Source organism: Prionailurus bengalensis, chromosome X (assembly GCF_016509475.1).
Source record: "Prionailurus bengalensis isolate Pbe53 chromosome X, Fcat_Pben_1.1_paternal_pri, whole genome shotgun sequence".
NCBI classification, from domain to species: domain Eukaryota; kingdom Metazoa; phylum Chordata; class Mammalia; order Carnivora; family Felidae; genus Prionailurus; species Prionailurus bengalensis.
Window position 1 is genome coordinate 94,959,491 of NC_057361.1, and position 22,677 is coordinate 94,982,167.

The 22,677-nt window shown below is 41.3% G+C and overlaps 1 protein-coding gene across 4 annotated transcripts in view; it reads right to left on the minus strand.

Annotated features, from left to right (window-relative positions):
* Positions 1-5,357: 5,357 nt before the first annotated feature.
* IL13RA2 (interleukin 13 receptor subunit alpha 2) overlaps positions 5,358-22,677 on the minus strand; it is a 39,714-nt gene continuing 22,394 nt past the window's right edge. For 2 of the 4 annotated variants that reach the window (XM_043569883.1, XM_043569882.1), the window contains exons 3-10: positions 19,773-19,924; positions 18,588-18,741; positions 17,954-18,074; positions 14,958-15,142; positions 13,898-14,043; positions 11,819-11,963; positions 6,448-6,563; positions 5,358-5,502 (exon numbers count right to left, since the gene is read on the minus strand). In XM_043569883.1, the coding sequence (XP_043425818.1) occupies positions 5,452-5,502; positions 6,448-6,563; positions 11,819-11,963; positions 13,898-14,043; positions 14,958-15,142; positions 17,954-18,074; positions 18,588-18,741; positions 19,773-19,924 (1,070 nt within the window). In that variant the 3' untranslated portion in view covers positions 5,358-5,451. The remainder of the gene's footprint in view (positions 5,503-6,447; positions 6,564-11,818; positions 11,964-13,897; positions 14,044-14,957; positions 15,143-17,953; positions 18,075-18,587; positions 18,742-19,772; positions 19,925-22,677) is intronic. The other 2 variants (XM_043569885.1, XM_043569884.1) reach the window with 1 other exon arrangement.

Consider the following 22,677-nt stretch of genomic DNA (forward strand, 5'->3'; position numbering starts at 1 on the left):
CTATTTGAAGACAATTTGGGGGGCACCTGGGCGACTCAGTCGGTTAAGCCTCTGACTCTATTTTGGCTCAGGTGATGATTTCATGGTTCGTGAGTTTGAGCCCCACGTCGGGCTCTGCACTGACAGTGTGAAGCCTACTGGGGATTCTCTCTCTTCCTCTCTCTCTGTTCCTCCCCTGCTCTTGGTCTCTCTCCTCTCTCTCTCAAAATAAATACATTTTAAAAAGAAAGAAGATGGGGCACCCGGGTGGCTCAGTAGGTTAAGCATCCAACTTTGGCTCAGGTCATGACGTCATGGTTCATGACTTCAAGTCCCACATCGGGCTCTTTGCTGTCAGCACAGAGCCTGCTTCGGATCTCTTAACCCCCCTCTCTGCCCCTCCCCCACTGGTTCTCTCCCTCTCTCTCTCTCTCTCAAAATAAATAAACTTAAAAAAAAAAGATAATTTTGTAATGCTACTGAAAAATACAATATATTAACTGACAAAACGGAAAGGTATCCATTTTCTTGGACAGGAAAATTCCATCTTGTAAAGTTAACAATTCTCCCCTAATTAGTTTGTAATTATGTGATCTCAATAAAAACACCAATATGATTGAGGACAATAAAGCAAGCTAATTCCAAAACATATAGTGAAACACAAAGACGTAAGGAGAGTCAGGAAGTTTCTGAAAAAGAAGACTGATGAGACAGGACGATTGTCCTTAGTGGATATTAACGCATAATCTTAGGCGACATAATTAAATAGAAGCACTGGGCATGATTAGTACCGGTGTACATGAGTAGACTTAGTTCACTGGGAAAGAAAAGAAAGTCCAAAAATAAACTCAACCACACATTCACACACATACACAGTAGTTTGTCGGAATATTTTTGTCCCCTCCCCCCAATTAATGTTGAAATCCTAATGCTCAGTGCGATGCTATGAGGTGGGACCTTTAGGAGATGCTTAGGTCGGAAGAGCGGAGCCCTCATGATTGGGATTAATGCCCTTGTAAAAGAGATCCAAAGGAACTCGCTAGTCCCTTTCACCATGTAAGCATGTAAGTGAAGTCTGCAACCTGGAAGAGAGCCCTCACTTGGCCCTAATCCTGGACCTCTAGCTTGCAGAACTATGTGTGGTATTTTGTTATGTGGGAGGGTCCCCTCCCTAAGAAGAGAAAACGAAATAAAACAAAACAAAACGCCAAGGCAACCTGGCTATATGTGCATGTGACAACATCCCTCGCGACCTCGTAAGATGAGACCACTGAATCAGACTGCATGTTTGCGTGTCACCGTATATGGGAGACAAAGAAATAGGAAATGTATTTAAGAAAACTATGCCACGTGGCGGTCGGGGCTCAGTTCTTCAGGTACCAACCCAACTGAGCGGTGCCGGCACGAATAAAGTTGCTTCCTGGAAAGAAAAGCCTCGGTGTCACGACTCTGTGTGAGAATCCTGCTACAGTTAGGGCAGCCTGAACAGACTAAGATACACACACACACACACACACACACACATTAAATATATGGCAAAGGTGGAAAGGGTCACTTCACATTGGGAGAAAATAGTTGGTTCAATAAATTGTGATGCAATTATTGGGTAACTTCCTGGGAAAAAAACTATCAACTTGTAAATTATTTCTCTATACCCCATAATTCACATATAAGTTCCCTACCTGAAATTCCCTTCATCTTTGGTTGGCAATATCCACCAATGAAGCTCAAGCACCTCCTTCCTTTTGTTTAGTTTTGGTGTATGTCATATCCTGGATAATGTTGCATAAGTTGTTCTTTAGAGATCTGTTAGGTCTAGCTCGCCTGTATGATGTTCAAGTTCTATGTGTCCTAGTTGATCTGCTGCCCACTTGTTCTATTACTGAAAGTGACTTATTGAAGTCTAACTATTATTATTGAGTTGTCTATTTCTCCAATTCTATCCATTTTTTTCTCCATGTAATTTTGGACAGTCTTCTTAGGTGCATATACAATTGATATGGATTCCTCATGGAGTCACTCTTTTATCATTATAAAAGGTCTTTGTCCGTTAGTCACATTTTAAAATTCAAATTCCTTCTGTTTGATATTAGTATAGCCAATTCTGTGGTATATCTTTTTCAGTCATTTCACTTAAAACCCTGTCCGTATCTTTAAATCTAAAATCTGTCTCCCGTTAATAGTATATCGTTGGATCTTTTTTAAAACATTTTTTAACGTTTGTTTATTTTTGAGAGACAGAGAGACGGAGCATGAGCAGGGGGAGGGCCAGAGAGAGAAGGAGACACGGAATCCGAAGCAGGCTCCAGGCTCTGAGCTGTCAGCCCAGAGCCCCGACGCGGGGCTGGAACTCACAGACCGCGAGGTCATGACCGGAGCTGAAGTCGGATGCTTAACCGACTGAGCCACCCAGGCGCCCCTTGTTGGATCTTTTTTTTAAAACCCAGTCTCAAAATGTCTGCTTTTTGATTAATTAATTCACAACGTTGTTGCTACAACAGTTGTTATCACTGCCATTTTACTTTTTTTTTTATTTTTTAAATAATTTTTTTTAATTTTTTTTCAACGTTTTTATTTATTTTTGGGACAGAGAGAGACAGAGCATGAACGGGGCAGGGGCAGAGAGAGAGGGAGACACAGAATCGGAAACAGGCTCCAGGCTCTGAGCCATCAGCCCAGAGCCTGACACGGGGCTCGAACTCACGGACCGCGAGATCGTGACCTGGCTGAAGTCGGACGCTTAACCGACTGCGCCACCCAGGCGCCCCATGCCATTTTACTTTTTGCTTTTCCTGTGACTCATGTTATTTTCTCATTTTTTCTTTTTTTAAAAAATTTTTTTTTAATGTTTATTTATTTTTGACAGAGAGAGACAGTGCATGAGCAGGGGAGGGACAGAGAGAGAGGGAGACACGGAATCGGAAACAGGCTCCAGGCTCCGAGCTGTCAGCATGGAGCCCGACGCGGGGCTCGAACTCACGGACCGCGAGCTCATGACCTGAGCCGAAGTCGGACGCTCAACCGACTGAGCCACCCAGGCGCCCCACTCATGTTTTCTTTATTGCCTTCATTTGTAAGTGAGTATTTTCAGTGTAGTATTTCAGTGACTTTAAGGATTGTTCACTATTTTTCAAATTTATTCTCCTGGTTACACTAGAGCTTTCAGTGTACATCAGATCTACTTCAAATTTATAGCAGCTTAATGACAGTGAGAGATAGAAATGTTACTCCTATGTAGCTCTATCCTTAAACAGACTTTTCCAGTCTCTGTTCCCAATAAAGTCGGCCCCTTTAGGGAGAGCTACTGAGCTCCCTGTTCTTATGGCCTGACCCTCCCCCTATGTGAACCTCTTTGCTACTGCTCCGGAGATGGGGGCAGGAACCTTTACTCTTGCAGTAGAACCCCTCGCATGCAAAACTCCAGACTTGGGGGCAGGAAGGGGAGGGGTATCCCTTGTCTTCTTGGTTTGTCCCTCCGAGCATAGGACCTCTGCCTTCCATGGAAGCTGGGGTGAAGATTACTGGAATCTTCAGTAATCTCAGCTTGCTGTGCCTGGGAGTGGGAGGTAGGTGGAGGGAGGGAGCCTCAAACGTGCCTTGCCAGGAACAGAGCTTCTGCAACACAGAACTGGGAAGGATAAGTAATGCTGGTGGCCAACCCCTCTTGGAGAGAAATCATAGTCATGAACTGGGATATGGATGTGTTTATGGTACAGCCCGAGCAGACTAATCAGAACTGATGCTGGCTATCAGGAGTGGATATATAATTAACAGGGCACAGGGAAACATAAAATATGGGACTCCTTCTTCAAAACTCATTGAGAATTTAATAATTTGCTAATCATATTACATCTGAATTCCTATTACCATGGGGGTTTTAATGTTTAGCAAGGATAGGTCTACTTAGGGAAGTGATGTATCCTATGACGAGATGACAAGAGGCAGTTAGAGAGAAATGGTCACTACCAATAAGAGTCAAAGCCTACCTCTCCATTACATTATTTTAATCTCTTTCATTCTAAAATGCTCCTATATATCAGTGCTTTTCAAATTGAATGTGCAAATGAACCACCTGGAGATGTTCTTAAAATGCAGATTGCCAGTTGAGCAGATTTGGGTTAAGGTCTGAGATTCTGCATTTCTAATAAGCTCCCGGGAGATGCCCACTCTATTGGTCTGTGGACCACAGAGAAGAAACGCTGAATGATACTAAAAGCTTGACTCTTGCTCGTCAACTATAGGTCATTATTCCCTAAGTGTTAAAGCCACTGTCTACACTTAGGTTGCCACATTCTCTCCCAGAAGTCAACTGTCAATTAGTCTGAAAGGTGGATGTACTTTTAAAACACCTCTGAGTGATTTCAAAGGCTTCTGCCTTTTAGTGCCTGAACTTAAAAAAAAAAAAAGAAAAAAGAATCACACCGTCAGCAACTAGGAAATGCTCTCTGCCAACTAGCACAGGAAACTCTGAAGCTTTTACTGCATATTTGTGACATCTGAACTTTTCAAATCTGATCTTTCTGTTTGTTTCATTATTTTCAGCCTTTTATGCATTGCATTCTTTCTACCTCTTTCGCGAAATGTAAAGCACACATTTAGACTATGAATGTGTTGAAAACTTCTTGCTTCTTATTCATCCACTCCACAGGTTACTCTTTTTTTTTTAACATTTATTTATTTTTGAGACAGAGACAGAGCATGAACAGGGGAGGGTCAGAGAGAGAGGGGGACACAGAATCCAAAACAGGCTCCAGGCTCTGAGCTGTCAGCGCAGAGCCCGACGCGGGGCTCGAACTCACGGACCGCGAGATCATGACCTGAGCCGAAGTCGGAGGCTTAATCGGCTGAGCCACCCAGGCACCCCTCCACAGGTTACTCTTAAAGCCAAACAATCTTACTTATGATGAATACATTCATCACAAGTACAATTAAAAAAAAAATTAGAAGAGTGCTGGTGGCTCAGTTGGTTAAGTGTCCGACTTCAGCTCAGGTCATAGTCTCACGCTTTGTGAGCTCGAGCCCCACGTCGGGCTCTGTGCTAACAGTTCGGAGCCTGGAACCTGCTTTAGATTCTTTGTCTCCCTCTCGCTGCCCCTCTCTTGCTTGCGCTCTCTCTCTATCTCTCAAAAATAAACATTAAAAAATTAAATTTTTTTAAAATTAGAATCTCATCTTCCAAGATTTAATAATATCTCTGGCTTAGTACAAGTGATAAAATCACATTGTTTTATTAATATATCAGTGAGTAGATCTGACCCAACCCTTGACTTATCTATGTGTATCGCTCTGACCAGGGATTAATAGGAAAAAACCTATTAATAGAATCCAGGAAATGTACTGCAGGATTTGAGTATTCTAAAGTTACTTAAATACAACAATGCTTTTAAGGTAGATTTATTAAATTTTTTGGAGAAAACATTCCATTTAATAAGACTCGTTGAACATTTGGCCATAAGACTGAAAGCTATTCAGTCAACAGAATGTGTCTTGATGAGAAAAGACTTCTTTTTTCCTCTGAAAGATCTGAAATTAAGGGAGAACTCCGTTACTAACAAATAGTCATTAATAACATAAACTATTTGAATTCAGACTAGTACCTCAGAGAAACAGATTTAAAAAAAGCATTCAGCAGAGAAATAAAGTGAAATATTTCATACACATTCAAATTTCCCTTTATCTTTAAAAGACTTGGCATTAAGAGATTTTTCTCCAAGTCACAATTTCTCCTTAAAGCCCACCAACCCGTAGTGACCTTCATCTTCTGAAATTCTATAATAGTCTCCGTACAACTCAAATAGGAATCATCTAAAAACAACTCACAGTGCAGGTTATATTTTTTATGGAGTCTATTCTCCCCCAACTAGAGTATGAACTCCTTGAGGGTGGGCAACTTTTTTTTCAATTTTTGTGAAATCGGCCTGCGACAGACTAGTAATCTATTTCAGTCTCCATCCAGTTTAAGAAACTCTTTTCTTCCTCCCAATCCTGCCTTTCTCCTGTAACTCTTTCCTCGTATTGTTCCCTAATCTAGAAGTAAACAGTGTTTCATGTTCTGAGCCATTGTTCCTATATTTCAACAAAAGTAAACCTACCGCCAAATTTAGCCTAGTAGTGTTGAGTTTTTAAATTATTGTATTTTCTGCAGACAATCATCATAATCCATACAACATCAATTGTACACCCACGGTGTACAGGAAACATTATAAAATATAGGTCCATCAGTTCTAAATGCAGACTAAATGTCCATGCGGTCTGTGGACCACAGAGAAGAAACGCTGAATGATATTAAATAGCAGTGGGTCCAAACTAAAAGCTTGACTCTTGCTTGTCAGCTACAGGTCACTATTCCCTGAGTTTTAAAGCCACTGTCTACACTTAGGTTGCCACATTCTCTCCCAGAAGTCAACTGTCAATCAGTCTGAAAGGCTATCTACTATCTCAGGCTAAACATTATGTTACACAACTTACCGTTTTCAGTACAGCTTTTTGCTTGTACAAAAGCAGACAAGTTACTAACAAAACAAACAATGAGACAAAAGCAAATGGTGTCAAGAAAAATACCAAGGTTTCCTTCCATATGTCATCTGGGATTAAAAATCACAAGAAAAGAGGCTCAGTTAGAGTTTACAGTTATTTTTCAAAGTTAATTATTTTATAAACCACTAACTAGTGAAGAAATGCCTTAAAGTTGGCAACTTCTGCCTTATTTCCTGGTGGATAGATACCACGGTTCTATCTGTGTATAGCATTCCTTTCATTTGTGCACTTTTTATAAAGAACAATCACTTCACTATACTGTAACATCCCTTCATTTCACTCAGCAAAACAACTCCCCAAAGCTCAATTCTTCTTTTCTGAGAGGATTTTGTTTAAAATTTGACCTGAGAAAATTTCATCAAAAAAGGATAACATATTAGCTAAGTGATTACAGAAACAGGTCTTGTGTATCCCTTAACTCTTTTTTTTTTATTTTTTTTTTAATGTTTATTCATTTTTGAGACAGAGAGCATGAATGGGGGCAGGTCAGAGAGGGAGGGAGACACAGCATCTGAAACAGGCTCCAGGCTCTGAGCTGTCAGCACAGAGCCGGACGCGGGGCTCGAACTCACGGACCGCGAGATCATGACCTGAGCCGAAGTCGGACGCGCAACCGACTGAGCCACCCAGGCGCCCCTATCCCTTAACTCTTAATACGTCAAAGGTTTATATTGTATCATATAATGCCGTAGCCAGCAAGAGCTGGTGACGGAAAGCGGACTACATCACCAGAAAATATGCCACTTTGGCATGGGGATTATTTTGAGCTGAAAGCAATCAAGACCCACCAGACTCAAGAAAAACATTTACCTCTCCCTTAACTACATAAACGAATTTAGATAGGGGGGGCTGGCTCTGAGAGAGAGCTATTACGAGAGCCAACCTCTATTTGAATAACCTATCACTGTGAAAGGGCAAAACATCTCATTACAGTAGTGCCTCAACCCCCTGTCCTTGTCCATGGTTTTGATTTTACCCGTGGTTAGCTGCAGTCCAGAAACAGATGATCCCTCCTTCTGAGGTATCATCGGGTCAACAGTAGCCTGATGCTATGCCATAACGCCTACATCATTTATCTCAGTTCATCTCATCACTTAGGCATTTTTGCATTCATTTCACACCATCCCAAGAAGAAGAGTGAGTACAGTATAAGGTATTTTGAAATACCCCATTATTATAGTCCGTGTATTGTTACAGCTGTCCTATTTTGTTATTGCTGTTAATCTCTTACTGTGGCTAATTCATAAACTTTATCATAGATTATATAGGAAAAAACAGTTCATATAGGGTTCAGTACGCTCCATGGTTTTAGGCATCCACAGGGGGTCTTAGAATGTATCTCTTTGGGGCGCCTGGGTGGCGCAGTCGGTTAAGCGTCCGACTTCAGCCAGGTCACGATCTCGCGGTCCGGGAGTTCGAGCCCCGCGTCGGGCTCTGGGCTGATGGCTCAGAGCCTGGAGCCTGTTTCCGATTCTGTGTCTCCCTCTCTCTCTGCCCCTCCCCCGTTCATGCTCTGTCTCTCTCTGTCCCAAAAATAAAAATAAAAAAACGTTGAAAAAAAAATTTAAAAAAATAAATAAATAAATAAAAATAAAAAAAGAATGTATCTCTTATGGGTAAGGGGGGTACTACTGTACCAAACATCTCTTCTTGTTATGCTGTGAATTACTCTCCTCCGCCTTTGAAGTCCCAGGCCCTGATCCCATTGCTTGGCTCATGATGGCATATAAGCCTCAACTGCCCTACTTGCCCTTGGGTCCCACATTTCTATGGGGCTCCTATACCTATGAAATTAAATTTGTCTTTTGGGGGCCACCTGGGTAGCTCAGTTGGTTCAGAGTCCAGCTCTTGATTTCGGCTCAGGTCATGATCTCACAGTTTGTGAGTTCGAGCCTCACGTCAGGCTCTGCATTGACAGCAAGGAGCCTGCTTGGGATTCTCTCTCTCCGTCTTTCTCTGCACCCCCCCCAACCCCCGCCGCTCAGAAAAAATTGATTTGTTTTATTGTTAATCTGTTTAATGTTGATTTAATTACTAGAGCAGCCAAAGAACCTAGAAGAGTAGAAGGAACATTTTTCCTCCACAACAGTTAGCTTATTCAGCAGGCTAATCTTTAAGTGGCCGGTAAGAATTCTTAGCATGTCAGTCTCCTGGATCTCTGCCTGCAGGATCTGATGAGAGCAAGAGCGGGGAGAGTCCTTTTCTTTTTCTAAATTTAGATTGGCAGGAGAAAATATTTATGGAACTAGCTCCTTGGGTATAGTACCTTTGGTAAAGATTTGGTATTAGTGCTTGTGTTTTTTGTTGATCCTTTTCCTGTTCCCCTTTGCCATTTTCCAGGCCTTGAGAGTTTGGCTTTATGACCAGTGAGAATGTTCTGCTAACCAAAGGGGGCATGTACCAGTGTGCATTTGGCAGATGGACAAGCAGGCTGTGGCTCTGAGCTGACCGTAGTCAGGACTGGGTCCAACTTACAAACCAAAACTTGGGCTCAACTAGGTCTACAGTGAGGTTTCTTTGTCTGACCCTGCCAGCTCTCAGGGGAATTTTGGCAGAAGGGGTCCCAGTCCATAAGGGGCCGTTTGTCACCTCAACCTTCATTGTCTCACTGTGATGATAAAGGTCTTTGGGGGCGCCTGGGTGGCGCAGTCGGTTAAGCGTCCGACTTCAGCCAGGTCACGATCTCGCGGTCCGGGAGTTCGAGCCCCGCGTCAGGCTCTGGGCTGATGGCTCGGAGCCTGGAGCCTGTTTCCGATTCTGTGTCTCCCTCTCTCTCTGCCCCTCCCCCGTTCATGTTCTGTCTCTCTCTGTCCCAAAAAAAAAAAAAAACGTTGATGATAAAGGTCTTTGTTTTCTTATGCTGGATCTTGTGAGGGCTGCATCTTTTGCACTCTCCTCTGGGATATCTCTTGTGTCTGTGGTTAAGCCTAGAGAAACGTACTGGTTTGAGTCACTATTCAGATTAATAGGTCCTACTTATCAATGGCCAGACAATGGATCTTTTGAATCGGACTCCTAGATTGACATTTTTTTTTTAGAGACCACTCGTCCTATTGATGTCTGTGGAAAAACTAAACTAAAAATGGGACACAAAGGAATATAATGGCTAGCCTTAGGGACTCCCTTAAGGAGATGAAGGAACATAAATCAAAACAAACATTAAAGTCAACATCCAGTGTAAATTCCCCTTTTCAAAATCCAGCTCCGTCTGCCTATCTTAGCTTCGCTTTTCCTATAACATTTACAGAGAGCACTCTGGCCTGATCTCCAGTCCCAGGGTATACAGGTGACCTGTATAAATGCTGAAAGCTAGGAAGTGATTTTAGCAGAAGCACCCAAGAAGGGTGGTGGGGCTCACTTGGCTATCCCTTATAACTCCTCCTACTTTCCAGGGCTTCAGGTATTCCTATACGAAGTCCTTTTCAGGTATATCCTGGACCCCCGCCACAAAGAATTCATGTCCCGTGAACAGAAGCACATCTTTGAAATTATAAAGCCTCTTCACCTCCACTTTATGAGGATCATACCATTTTAGAGAGGAGCTGGAAAGATTCGTGGCCATTCACCCTCCCACTCACGAGGACCTTATTAGATCCCAAGGGGTGTTCTTCCTACCCATAGGTATCTTGCAGTTAAAAGACAAATCCCATGGCTCCCTGAGAAAACCACACCCCTCACCCCAGAGGAAACAGATGGCCAGAATTTCCCTTAGGCCTTCCCACAAATGATCAGCTGAAGGCCAATGTTCAGGGGCTGACAGAAGCTACAGGAGAGGCTTCTCCCCCCGCCACCTGGCAACAAAGGTGAATCGGTCCAAGGTTAAACTGTACACTCAGAAAGAAGGCCTTTGCTTAAAAGTTTTATACAGACTTTACAAAGGCCCTATGCAACTTCTTCAACATCAACTCGAATGCCCTTACATCTATCCTTGAAGCAGGGTTCCCGTATGGACCCCTCCCGGAGTTGATGGGTCATCAATATTGCACTAAGATTGTATAGAATACACATTAAAGGATGTATTATTTTGAGGATGCGACTAAAAACTCACCATACCCACTTTAAACTATGCATTGACTAAGGATAAGATATAATTCAGGACATGATTTTCTCAATGTCAGTTCCACAGTCTCCAGATGTCTTATGCCAGTGACAAAAATGAGTAACGGAACCCGTACGTGTTCTTTCTGATTCCACACATCTCTCGGTTAATTGAGTTCTCCCTTTCTACCTGTTTTTTCTTCATAGCCCTTAGTAATTATATGATACAGTTGGCTTCTTCATTGCTTCTCTCTAGTCAATATGAGAACAAAATATCAATTCTGTAAGGACAGGGGTTTTTACTGCTATATGTCAAAAGCCTGAAAAAATCTGACACATATTAGGTGCTTTATAAAGATTTGATGAATGAAAGAGAACAATGATATCAATATGATAGGGGAGATAACAATCTAACAGGGACTCTATTATAATGGTACAATATAAAAATATGAATGATTGATAGATGCCAGTATCTGTCTGTATCTACATCTATACATGTATTTACACAGCTATATATCTAAAAGAGCGATGCTGAGTTAATTTCCTTCACCTTTCGACAATTGTTAGTAACTTCTGTTGATAAAGCTAGTATACTGTCAAACACGATAACATCTTGTGCCAGTCTCGAGGCTTTTTAGCTTATCTTGTTATTTAATTTGAATATGTCTTTTTTATCATAAGTCACTTTAAGTCAGAAGTGGAGGTGAATGACATATGCTTTTACCAATGATGACATATTAATCGGAAAAATCCTCATCAGGCACTAGACACTCAAAAACAAGCGTACTCTTGATTTCAACTCAGGTCACGATCTCACAGTTCGTGAGTTCGAGCCCCTCGTCGGGCTCTGCTCTGACAGCTCGGGGCCTGGAGCCTGCTTCGGATTCTGTGTCTCCCTCTCTCTCTGCTCCTCCCCTGCTCACACTTTGTCTCTCTCTCTCAAAAATAAATAAATATTATTTTTTTTTAAAAAAAATAGGCTTCCCCCAGAAGGAACTAGCATATTTTCTTTAGTGACGGTCAGAAACACAAGAATATTGCTGAGAGAGCTATGACAAGACTCTTAAACTAGTTTACTCCCAGTTAAAACTGAATATGAGATTTTTCCGTAAGCCGATGTTTGAGGTGCTTGCTCGTTTATCTTCTCTGTTTATAGACTATATGCAAGAGCATTTTGATTTCCACGATTACAAAATAGACCATAAGAAAATTAACTCGCTAGCAAAGAGCTGCAGTCACGTAGTCACTGCTCTTACTCTCCTACCTTTCCAGCACTGTTCATCACTCCACTCACTCCAGATTCCATCATCCGAACAATAGATGTTGACTTTGCTTCTTACCAAAAAGCACAATTGTTGGCTTTCATTTGATATTCTTGCGATGCGTATCTCATTTTCGACGGTGGTAGTCTGAAAGCCAAGTAAAAATAAGACGCCATCATCGGATCTGATTGCCGCTAGATAGATCCCATTTGATCTGTCTCTTTCATCGTGGATTTTGTTCCGTAAAACATACGCGTCAAATGACTGGAAGGGTACATACCAGAATCTTAACACTGATTATCTCTCCCTACGGTGGGTTTTTTTTTTCTTTTTTCATTTTCCCCCCTTCCTTACCTCTAATTTAAATTTTTTCTACAGGGATAATGAATCACCTGTAGTGAAGGGCATGTGCGACAGGGCAAAATGCCTAGATAGCATTGGTGTTTCTGAGAGCCAGTATTCAGATTCGTGTCAAGTTTCTCAGGTTCCATCAACTGGAAAATGCTACACACACTGAGTTAGCAAAAAGAGAGTCCATCATGTGAATGTTATCTCTATGGAAACTACAGAGTTCATACACATCAAGTTTTCTTTCCCCCTCCTGACTCTTATTTTGGTTAACTGCCATACAACGTGTGTGACAGAGCTCAGGGCTTCGCGTGAAATTACTTCTTCCGATATGAGAATACACATGGCTGGACGATCTCAAAGGAAGAAACAAATCGCTGAGGAAATTACTTCCGTTTCGGCAGTTCAAAGGGCTGAACAGTGTTCCTCATCCAACATAAGAGCTTGTCTTTTGTTGTAACTTTTCTTGGGAACCCGGCATCATGTAGTCGACCGGGAAGAGCTGCGTGATTTGATTGTAAGTCAGTCCGCTTCCTTGGGACACGTAAATCAATTCATCTGTATATGCAACGAACTGATTAGAACTAATGACTCCCTTTCGGTCTCCACCACTCTCTGAGTTGGAAACCAATGAATGAAATTAACATGACGACGTGGGGCTGAAGGCAGCATCACCTCGTTGGTGCCGGGGGTGATTGGTCTTGCAACCACTGCCTGTTTTCCCGGTTAGCCCCTCTTCTGCACAGCAAGCAATTCAGACAGCCCTGCCAGGGTCTACCTCTGACCTGATGCTTGTTCCTCAAGAAGTGGTTTTTATATGTGTGTTTTTTTGTTTTGTTTTCATTTCACCTAAGGCCTTCTCATAACCCACCCCACAACTGCCTTCGGCAATTTTGATTTATTGGCACGATATTGGAAACAAGTGACTCGATTATCTCTGAAACCCTAATAGAGCTTTCAAATTGGTATGACTTATAGAGAAAGACAGATACCATATGTTTTCACTCTTCGGTGGATCCTGAGAAACTTAACAGAAACCCATGGGGGAGGGGAAGGAAAAAAAAAAAAAGAGGTTAGAGTGGGAGAGAGCCAAAGCATCAGAGACTCTTAAGAACTGAGAACAAACTGAGGGTTGATGGGGGGTGGGAGGGAGGGGAGGGTGGGTGATGGGTATTGAGGAGGGCACCTGTTGGGAAGAGCCCTGGGTGTTGTATGCAAACCAATCTGACAATAAATTTCATATATTGAAAAAAAATAAATAAATAAAATAAAATTGGTATGACTGATCATGCTTTCAGACAGCAAGCAAACATCTTTCTTTTGTCCGCCAAATTATACGGTTTTCAGAAAATCAAGACACATGTCATATTCTATTCCTCGTGTGGCTAGCAACCTCCTCTGTGAACCTCCTATGGGTTCACATGTTTGCTGTTTTGTGCAAAGGGCTACGCTTATCAAAATAAAATCAAAAAAATAAAGGGCAGGGTGACCGGGTGGCGCAGTCAGTTAAGCGTCCGACTCTTGCTTTCAGCTCAGGTCATGATCTCACAGTTGTGAATGAGCCCTGAGATGGGCTCTGCACTGGGGGGGCGGAGCCTGCTTAGGATTCTCTCTCTCCTTCTCCTTCTGCCCCTCCCCAACTCGTGCTCTCGCTCCCTCTAAATAAATAAATAAGTAAATAAGTAAATAAAGGCTACGTTTCTGATTTTCACAAATAAACGCAATGTTCATACCACCCAAGTTGTATCATCTTCGGTGAATTCAATTTCATAAATAAAGCATTTTGCCGGAATGGGCCCTTGAGGCATGCTCCATTTCAGGTTAACTTCCTCTGAGTTCTTCACAGTAAGACTAAGGTAGTCTGGCGGCAAAGGTTTAACTGAAAAGCGAAAGGAAACCGTTTCAACATGGAGGTTACTAAGTTGAGCGGTCGCTCGTATCAAAAGCTAGGGACACCTAGTGACGGAAGCCTCTAAGATAAATCAAGTGGCTCAAGACCAATCTCTATAATGTGAATTCATATCAAACCTGCTTGCCAACCAAGACCAATGTATTGAGAAACGTGGCTCTTTTGGAAACTAATTTTTTGATAAGTCGCATATTGGCAAATATTAAAGTCCAAGAGAAAAGTTAGACGATCCAAAGCATTACAGTCATTTTTTCCATTTGGTAGCATTAGAAACAACTACCACAACCATTACTGCTACTGTTTTCATTAATAGCTAACTCTTATTTAGAGCGTATGATGTGTCAGGCGCTGAACCAGGGGTAAACTCACTCATGTCTCACAATAAACCTATGAAGTGTCCTCTATTATCCTGATTTTACCGATAAGGAGATTGAAACAGATGCTAAAAGTAACTTGCCCAAAGTCATACAGCTAGAAAGTGGTAAATCCAAGATTCATAGCCAGGCATGACTAACTCTAGAACCTGTCATTCTCGTAACTGTCAGAACTAGGAATTCAGACTCAGAATATACAACTATTTGCCTACTGACGTGTGAAATCCTCCATCATTAACACTAGACGAAAATACTGTACAGGAGACCGACTTTTGGAAGCCGGGAAATACACTAAATTTGAAATAAAAATTCTAAAAAAATTATTCTTCATTCAATTCCTTATCCCTGTACTTCTATATTTCATAAGAGGTTCTTCATAGGCTCGATTTGGCCCTCCTTTTTCTGGCTTTGCATTTCCATAAGTTTCCCTATATCTCTGTCTCCATCTTTTCTCTGCCATGTGGTTGTAAATGGACCAAGCTAGAAACATTTTAAAGTTGTTTAACTCACCTATATTTTGAAGCTGAAAAATAAAATAGCTGGGTCTGATAGGATGAGAGTCTGATGATCCATTAACACAGATGTAGAAATCTTTATAGTCTGATGCCTCCAAATGGGGAAACCTGCATCCAATATTTTGTCCATCAACCTTGATGTAATCAGGACACTGTGTGGCATGGTCCAAGCCGTCATACCTGTAAAAGAAGTATTGTTGAGAACTGTGTTTTCCAGTATCTTACAGTATTGTGGTATTCAATTTTCAATTATCTTAAGATACCAAGTGAATAATAAAGTCATGTAATGACATGCCATATTGATCGAGCACCAACTCTATGACAAATCCTATGTCATACGCTAGGGATACAATAGTAAGGAAAGCAGGCATAGTCCATAATTTCGCAGAGATTACAATCTGGTGGGGGTTTTAACAAAATCTCAAAGATAAGGCAAGGATTCTTACTCACGCACTTAGGTTATGTTGACTTGCCCACGGGATTTGTGAATCAAAGAGTAAGATTTCTATTTTAAAAACCTGGAGTTGACGTACATAATCCTGGACGATACTGCCTTTTTTCTATTGTACCGGAGAACTTATATTAGAAGAAAGCAGATTTAAAAGCAGACTTACAAAATACTGTTATATTTAATAAAATGAATGAAATTCCTTTGAGGAGACAATGCACATCAAGAGATAAACCTCAGCAAAGTCAACAGAGGGGTCAAAATGAAAAAGAAGAGGGGCGCCTGGGTGGCTCAGTCGGTTAAGCATCCGACTTCAGTTCAGGTCATGATCTCATGGTTCGTGAGTTTGAGCCCCGTGTCAGGCTCTGCCCTCAAAGTGCAGAGCCTGGAGCCTGCTTCACATTCTGTCTGTCTCTCTCTCTCTCTCTCTCTCTCTGCCCCTCCTCTACTTAAGCCTTCTCTCAAAAACAAATAAATAAATATGTTTACAAATGTTTTTAATCACCAAAAGAGAAAGAAGAGCTGTCTGGCAAGTAAATATCTAATTTCCCATCCTCTCAGCCAAGAAATGTTGCCATATCGTTGAAAGTTAACCTCTTTCCAGTAATAAGGCTAACAGGAATTAGGGGGGATTTCCCTACTGATTTTCAAAGCAACAAATGCCTGGTTTATTTTCCTACAGAACAGCTTGCAATGCAAAATGTGACATCTGTAAAAGCAGTCAAAATCCCTTTTGAGATTAAGTCAATCTAGCAGTTGGTAAGGTGCTGATTTCAAATATCCAGACTCTACTGAATTCACTTTATGCCAAGTATTTAGTTTGTTGCTGTTGTTTGTTTGTTACCCCAAGTTGTTACTTATTTTCATGGTGGGGGAGAACGTTTTATGATAGTGAAAATATACTTTATTTTTTCATACAATAGCTCATAGCGATATACTGGCTGTAGAGAAAGGAAAGAAAATATGAGCATTCTATAATAAGCTGAAACTTGCCTTTTCAACTAGCCAAGTATTTACTTTGGACGGAACTAACTACTTGATTAGTTCACCTGATTAGAGTTTGGGAGACTTGAGTTTTAGGCTTGACTTGACCCAGATTTATGTTGTGCCCGCGGGAAGCCTGCTGGTACCCTTATTTTCCAGTATTTCTCCCTCACTAGTAAAATGCGGATAATGCGGAAGAGGGCAGGGTCTTTGCTTACTCACACTTTCAGCCTTTTTATCTAGAACAGTGCTGGCATTTAACAACTTCTTTATATTTGTTGAATTAATGAAAAAACAAATTAGACCGTAGAAATTGACCCCTCTGATTCCAGATGAAAAAACTGAGACCCCCCCAAAAAGGGAAGACTGCTTGCCCAAGACCACTAAGTTAAATGATGCCAGAGCAGGGATTAGAACCCAGTTCTCAGGATGCTTAATAGCTTATACCTATCACTTAACATATTATCATTTTTCTAAAGAAAAAAGCCAATATAACTTGGGCCTGAAACTCACAAAGAGTTACACTTTGTCCTCTCTTGCTTTTTACTGTTATTTAATAAATGCATAAATTCCAATACATACTTATCAGTGTACGAATACTCTCATCATTTGTTTCATTCATTTAATGAATATTTTGTGATAATCTACTATGGGCCATAGCACAGCAGAGATAGTTAAGAGAAATGTAAGAAACAGTTCCTGCCCACCAATCTCTTAAAAATTTAAGGGAGCAGGGGCGCCTGGATGGCTCTGTCGGTAAAGCACCTGACTTCAGCTCAGGTCACGGTCTCATGGTTTGTGAGATCAAGCCCTGCATCAGGCTCTGTGCTGACAGCTCAGAGCCTGGAGCCTGCTTCCAATTCTGTGTCCCTCTCTCATTCACCCTTCCCCTCCTCGTGCTCTCTCTCTCTCTCTCAAAAATAAATAAAACATTAAAAAAGTATTTTTTAATTTAAGGGAGGAGACAAAGCGCACCATACGTGACAAAAATTGAAATGCCATCCAGACAAGTAATTGAGAGCTATAATATGTAATAGTTCAGAGAAAAACTGAACAGAAGTTGATATGATCAATAAAGGGTTAATGAAATGGAATGCCAGATGGGCTTTGAAAGACAGATAAGAGTTGGTGAGAAAGCCAGAGGACATTCCAGATAGCAATGCACACAGAGGCATAAAAGATCGTAACACGGGTGAGAAAAAAAATGTAGAGAGGGGTCTAAATGGGGTGGAACATTCACACTGGTGACAGGAAAAGGTCATGTTGGGAAAGCAGTGATACAGAGAGGCAGAAATTTGAACGCCACCTTAGATTTTTATCCGGGAGTTAATGAGTAGCCACTCGAAGTTTTGGAGCAAAAGAGTGGCATATGAAAATAGGAAGATAGGAAGATAAATCTGGCTACAGCGTGCAGAACGAATAGGACAGGAAGAGATGTGCGACCTTAAAAAGGAGTGTCAGAACGCAGGGTTCGATGTTACCGAAAATACTACTCATAGAGCAGATTCGTTTTTATAGATATTTTCTTAATATGGGATTCTTATTATAAAAATACTTACCAGTAAAACAATTGATAACTGGTATGAAAATGGACACCCAGACCAGGTTTCCAGGAACAGAGTAAATATTGCCAGTTGTAATACACACAATCCATTTCCTGAATCTTGGTTTCCTGACTTCCTAAGGAATGAATGAACTGTCAATGCTTGAAAGGCACGGTGATGACTCATTTGGGAAGTCACTATGCAATTTTAACTCATTTCTTTTGACCCCTCCTTTTCATTTAGCAGTCAACATAATCAGAACTATACCAAAAGGAAGTTGTTAGAAATCACTTCATCCTAAGTGGGGCATGCAAAATCAAAACCCTTTGAGGGCTCATTTAATGATACTAGCGTAAGCATAGGCAAAAGCACTAAATGAATAATTCTATGATGCTCTGAGCAGTTGAGTAAACACTCACATGCATATTTACTAATATGACTCCCAAACTGGGAACTATATTAACCTAACAAGATGGGTTTGCTGATGTAAAGGATTCAAAAAGGCCAGTCACCCACTCCTAAAAAGAATTCTATTTGTTGCCACACATTCACTTCTACATACAGTCTGATATATAAGAGTTAAGGGGCCTTATTTCCCATATGGATTGTTCTGGCAGTATTCAATATGAAAGGAGAGCTTTGTTTTAACCTTGTGGTGATTTCCAGTAAGTAGCTTCTGACCATAAACTTTGAACTTCTGATCCATTTGTGCAGTGCGGGGGCAGAAGCGTGTGTATCTTTGCTTCAACGCCTTTGTTAAGATCAAACCCGTCGTTGTAATGTAGATTCTTGGTAATGATGGTCTGTTTGATAAGAAGATGAGACAAAGTCAAGCTTATAAGCAGAGACAGCATCGTGAGCCACATTATTACGGCTAAGAAGTCACGGGGGGGGGGGGGGGGGGGGGCGGTTCTGAGTGTCTAAGAAATTCCTCATGATTATCTGATACAAAGCCCTAGATACAATCCTGGCAGAGCTCATCTGTGCATATTATATCATGCGGTGAGATCATTTGAATCTTAATATATTATTCAAAATAACCCCCAAAAATTCTGAAAAAGAGACTCTACAGCAGGAACCTGACCTATAATGAAGTTGAAATCAAGAGAATTTTCAGATACCATATGCATATTACATGACAGATGACTTATCACATTTCAAATATCACATGAACACTTCAGGAATCATATACAGTGAAATCTGAGAGGCAACTGGACTACAATCATGTCATTTATCCTTGTGCTCCCGATACGTAGCCAAGTGCGTGGTACAAAAGGATCCTCCATAAATGTTTGATTTGAATGGTCTCTTGAAACTGCCTAGCTGAATTGGGAAGGTAACAGTATGCTTCGCAAAACAAAAATCTTTGAGCATGCTTGACTATGTAGTTAATAAGCCAATAAATGTTCACTGAACACTTACTATAATATATGCAAAGGACTGTGCCGTGTTCTATGGGGCCAGTACAAAGATAAATGAGGCTTAATTTTTACAAAGAGAAAGCTCACAGTCCAGTAGCATACATAAGACCCATATAGAAGCATATAAGTAACTGGAAAATACAATAAAATGTGTATTATTCAAGTCCATATTCCATGGGTGGGATCACGTATTTTGTTTCCCCTGGACTTCTAATGGTAGTCTTAATACTGGGGAGGATGCAAATAGATGTGGCAGGACGCAGGAGATAGCAGCGGGCATGGCACCTTCTTATTTCTTAATAGTAGTTACGGAGAGACAGGAATTAGAATGGACAGGGACATTAAAAATCACAAGAAAGCTCCTAATAATCGCACTGCTATTGCAAGATATCGCAAGTGTGTGCTTTACTTACCTTCCAGTCTTCACTATCAATGTTTCGGTATTTTAATTCATATTCTACTGTGCATTCCTCAAACTTATCCAGAAACAGTGGAGGTTGCCATTGCAAACAGAGATAACCTAAGTATCCTGGGTCTACTATCTCAAAATCCTGAGGAGGATTAACTGAAAGAAAATCCATAAAACATTTTTACTTTTTTGTCCTGTCTCTTACGACAAAAATTGCTAAGTCTAGATTACTTCCCTATGTCCATCGGCTGGTGAATGGAGAACTAAACTGTAGTACATCGATACAATGGAATATCATCAGCCGTAAGGAAGAGTGAGGTCGTGATACAAGCTACAGCATGCAAGAACCTCAAAAACATTAAGCTAAATGAAAGACGCCAGTCACAAAAGATCACATGAGACCAATTTACATGAAATACCCAGAAGAGGCAAATCCATTGAGACAAAAGTCAATTCGTGGTTGCCGGGGGCTGGAGGAAGGGAAGAATAACAGATGACTGCTGATTAAAGATTTGATTTTTTTTTTTTTTTTTTTTTTTTTTGGAGAAACAAATATTCTGGAACTGAGGAGTTGGGGCTGTTACACAACTCTGTGGATATGCTACAGACCACTGAACGGTACGCTTTAAAATTTTTTTTAATGTTTATCTTTATGTTTGAGACAGAGAGAGACAGAGCATGAGCGGGGGAGAGACAGAGAGAGAGGGAGACACAGAATCAGAAGCAGGCTCCAGGCTCTGAGCGGTCAGCGCAGAGCCCGACGCGGGGCTCGAACTCATGAAGCAGCGAGTTCACGACCCGAGCGGAAGTCGGATGCTCAACCGACTGAGTCACCCAGGCGCCCCTGAACAGTATTCTTTAAAAGGCTGGGTTTTATGTTATGTAAATCATATCAATAAAGCTGTTAAAAAGTCTAGATTACTGCTATATGCAAACATGACTTTGCCTAGCGCGGTACTAAGTTTTCATAGATACAAGAAATTCAACATGGAGTTATCTCTGTGGTTATGTAGACCAGAATTTGCCCTAGGATGGGAGCACTTGATTATGTAAACCTAATAGCAAGAGCCAATCAGTATTAATTCAGTGTTTATTATATACATATAACATCCTGGCAAAAGGGATAGAAAACGTAAAATATGACTACTATGGCTAAATGCCTGAAGAATTATTAACAAGCAGATCTTGTTGTTCAATTCTGGTTAACTGAACCCTCTAGCTAACTAAAGTTCAGAGCTATTCCTAGAGTATGGCCAACCAGGACCATTCTCTGGACGGACTTAAGAAAAACTGTCAGGCAGCTGAGCAGAGTGGCATTAGGAAAAAGCCTGTTTTATTTGGGGGTGGGGGAGGTAAGGAACAGTGCAAGGCAATAGCTCCTCCATCTAGTGATTTAAAAAAAAAAAGCTTTTTAATGTTTATTCATTTTTGAGAGACAGAGAGAGACAGAGCGCCGGTGGGGAAGGGGCAGAGAGAGAGGGAGACACAGAATCCGAAGCAGGCTCCAGGTTCCAAGTTGCAAGCTGTCAGCACAGAGCCAGACACGGGGCTCGAACTCACGAACCGTCAGATCATGACCTGAGCCGAAGTCTGACGCTTAACTGACTGAGCCACCCAGGCGCCCCCATCTGGTGACTTAAAAAGCAAACAAACAGGGGCGCGTGGGTGGCTCAGTCGGTTAAGCGTCCGACTTCAGCCAGGTCACGATCTCGCGGTCCGTGAGTTCGAGCCCCATGTCAGGCTCTGGGCTGATGGCTCAGAGCCTGGAGCCTGCTTCCGATTCTGTGTCTCCCTCTCTGCCCCTCTCCCGTTCATGCTCTGTCTCTCTCTGTCTCAAAAATAAATAAATGTTAAAAAAAAATTAAAAAAAAAAAAAAAAGCAAACAAACAGGGGCGCCTGGATTCTGTGTTTCCCTCTCTCTGTCGCCCCCTCCCCCGCTCATGCTCTCTCTCTCTCTCTCTCTCTCTGTCTCTCTCTCAAAAATAAATAAACATTAAAAAAAATTTTAAGGGGCGCCTGGGTGGCTCAGTCCGTTGAGCGTCAGACTTAGGCTCAGGTCATGATCTCACGGTCAGTGAGTTCGGGTCCCACATCGGGCTCTGTGCTGACAGCTCGGAGCCTGGAGACTTTTTCGGATTAGGTGTCTCCCTCTCTCTCTGCTCCTCCCCCACTCACGCTCTGTCTCTCTCTGTCTCTCAAAGGTGAATAAATGTAAAAAAAAAATTTTTTAATTTAAAAGATAAGAAGCAAACAAACAATTCTATAAACTTTTCTATTACTAGCAAATCTAATAGCACTATAGTGCCACCCTCATGTTGCCTTTCTGCTAATAAATTCATTTCGGCCCATTTATTTTAATGCTGGATTTCTTAATACTTATTGAGGTGAAGAACCCACAAAAAAAAACTGTGGCACAAATTATACTTTGATATTGGGACGCCCGTGTACCAAAAAAGAAGGTCTTCTACTGAGGTTGAAATGACAATCCCACTGCTTCAACTCTTACGGGTAGAAATCTTTGTGAAATACATTGCTCTGATTACCTTCTGCAATAAGAAAAATTCAGTAGACATGATTTAGCAGTTCTGTGGTCATTTTTAACTTTTACTTGAGTCTCTGTATATTTTTTGTATTTATCTAATTGCCTTAAAAGTTAAGGATAGCAAATAAAGAAAGTTTTCCAGTTAGCTGAGTAACAGGCAATGAGGCATCTTATTTCTTAGAAGACTATACAAAAAGGTATGGAAAGTGTCTTTTAGCTTGGCTTTCACTCTGCAAAGTGTTCGTTATCATTAGTTACCTCATATGTGAGGCTGGCTAGTGGGAACATCTTTTGTGTATGGACTTCCTGAAATATTTCCAGTAACAACCCATCTACTTATTACGCATTTTAACAGGGTAGGATGAA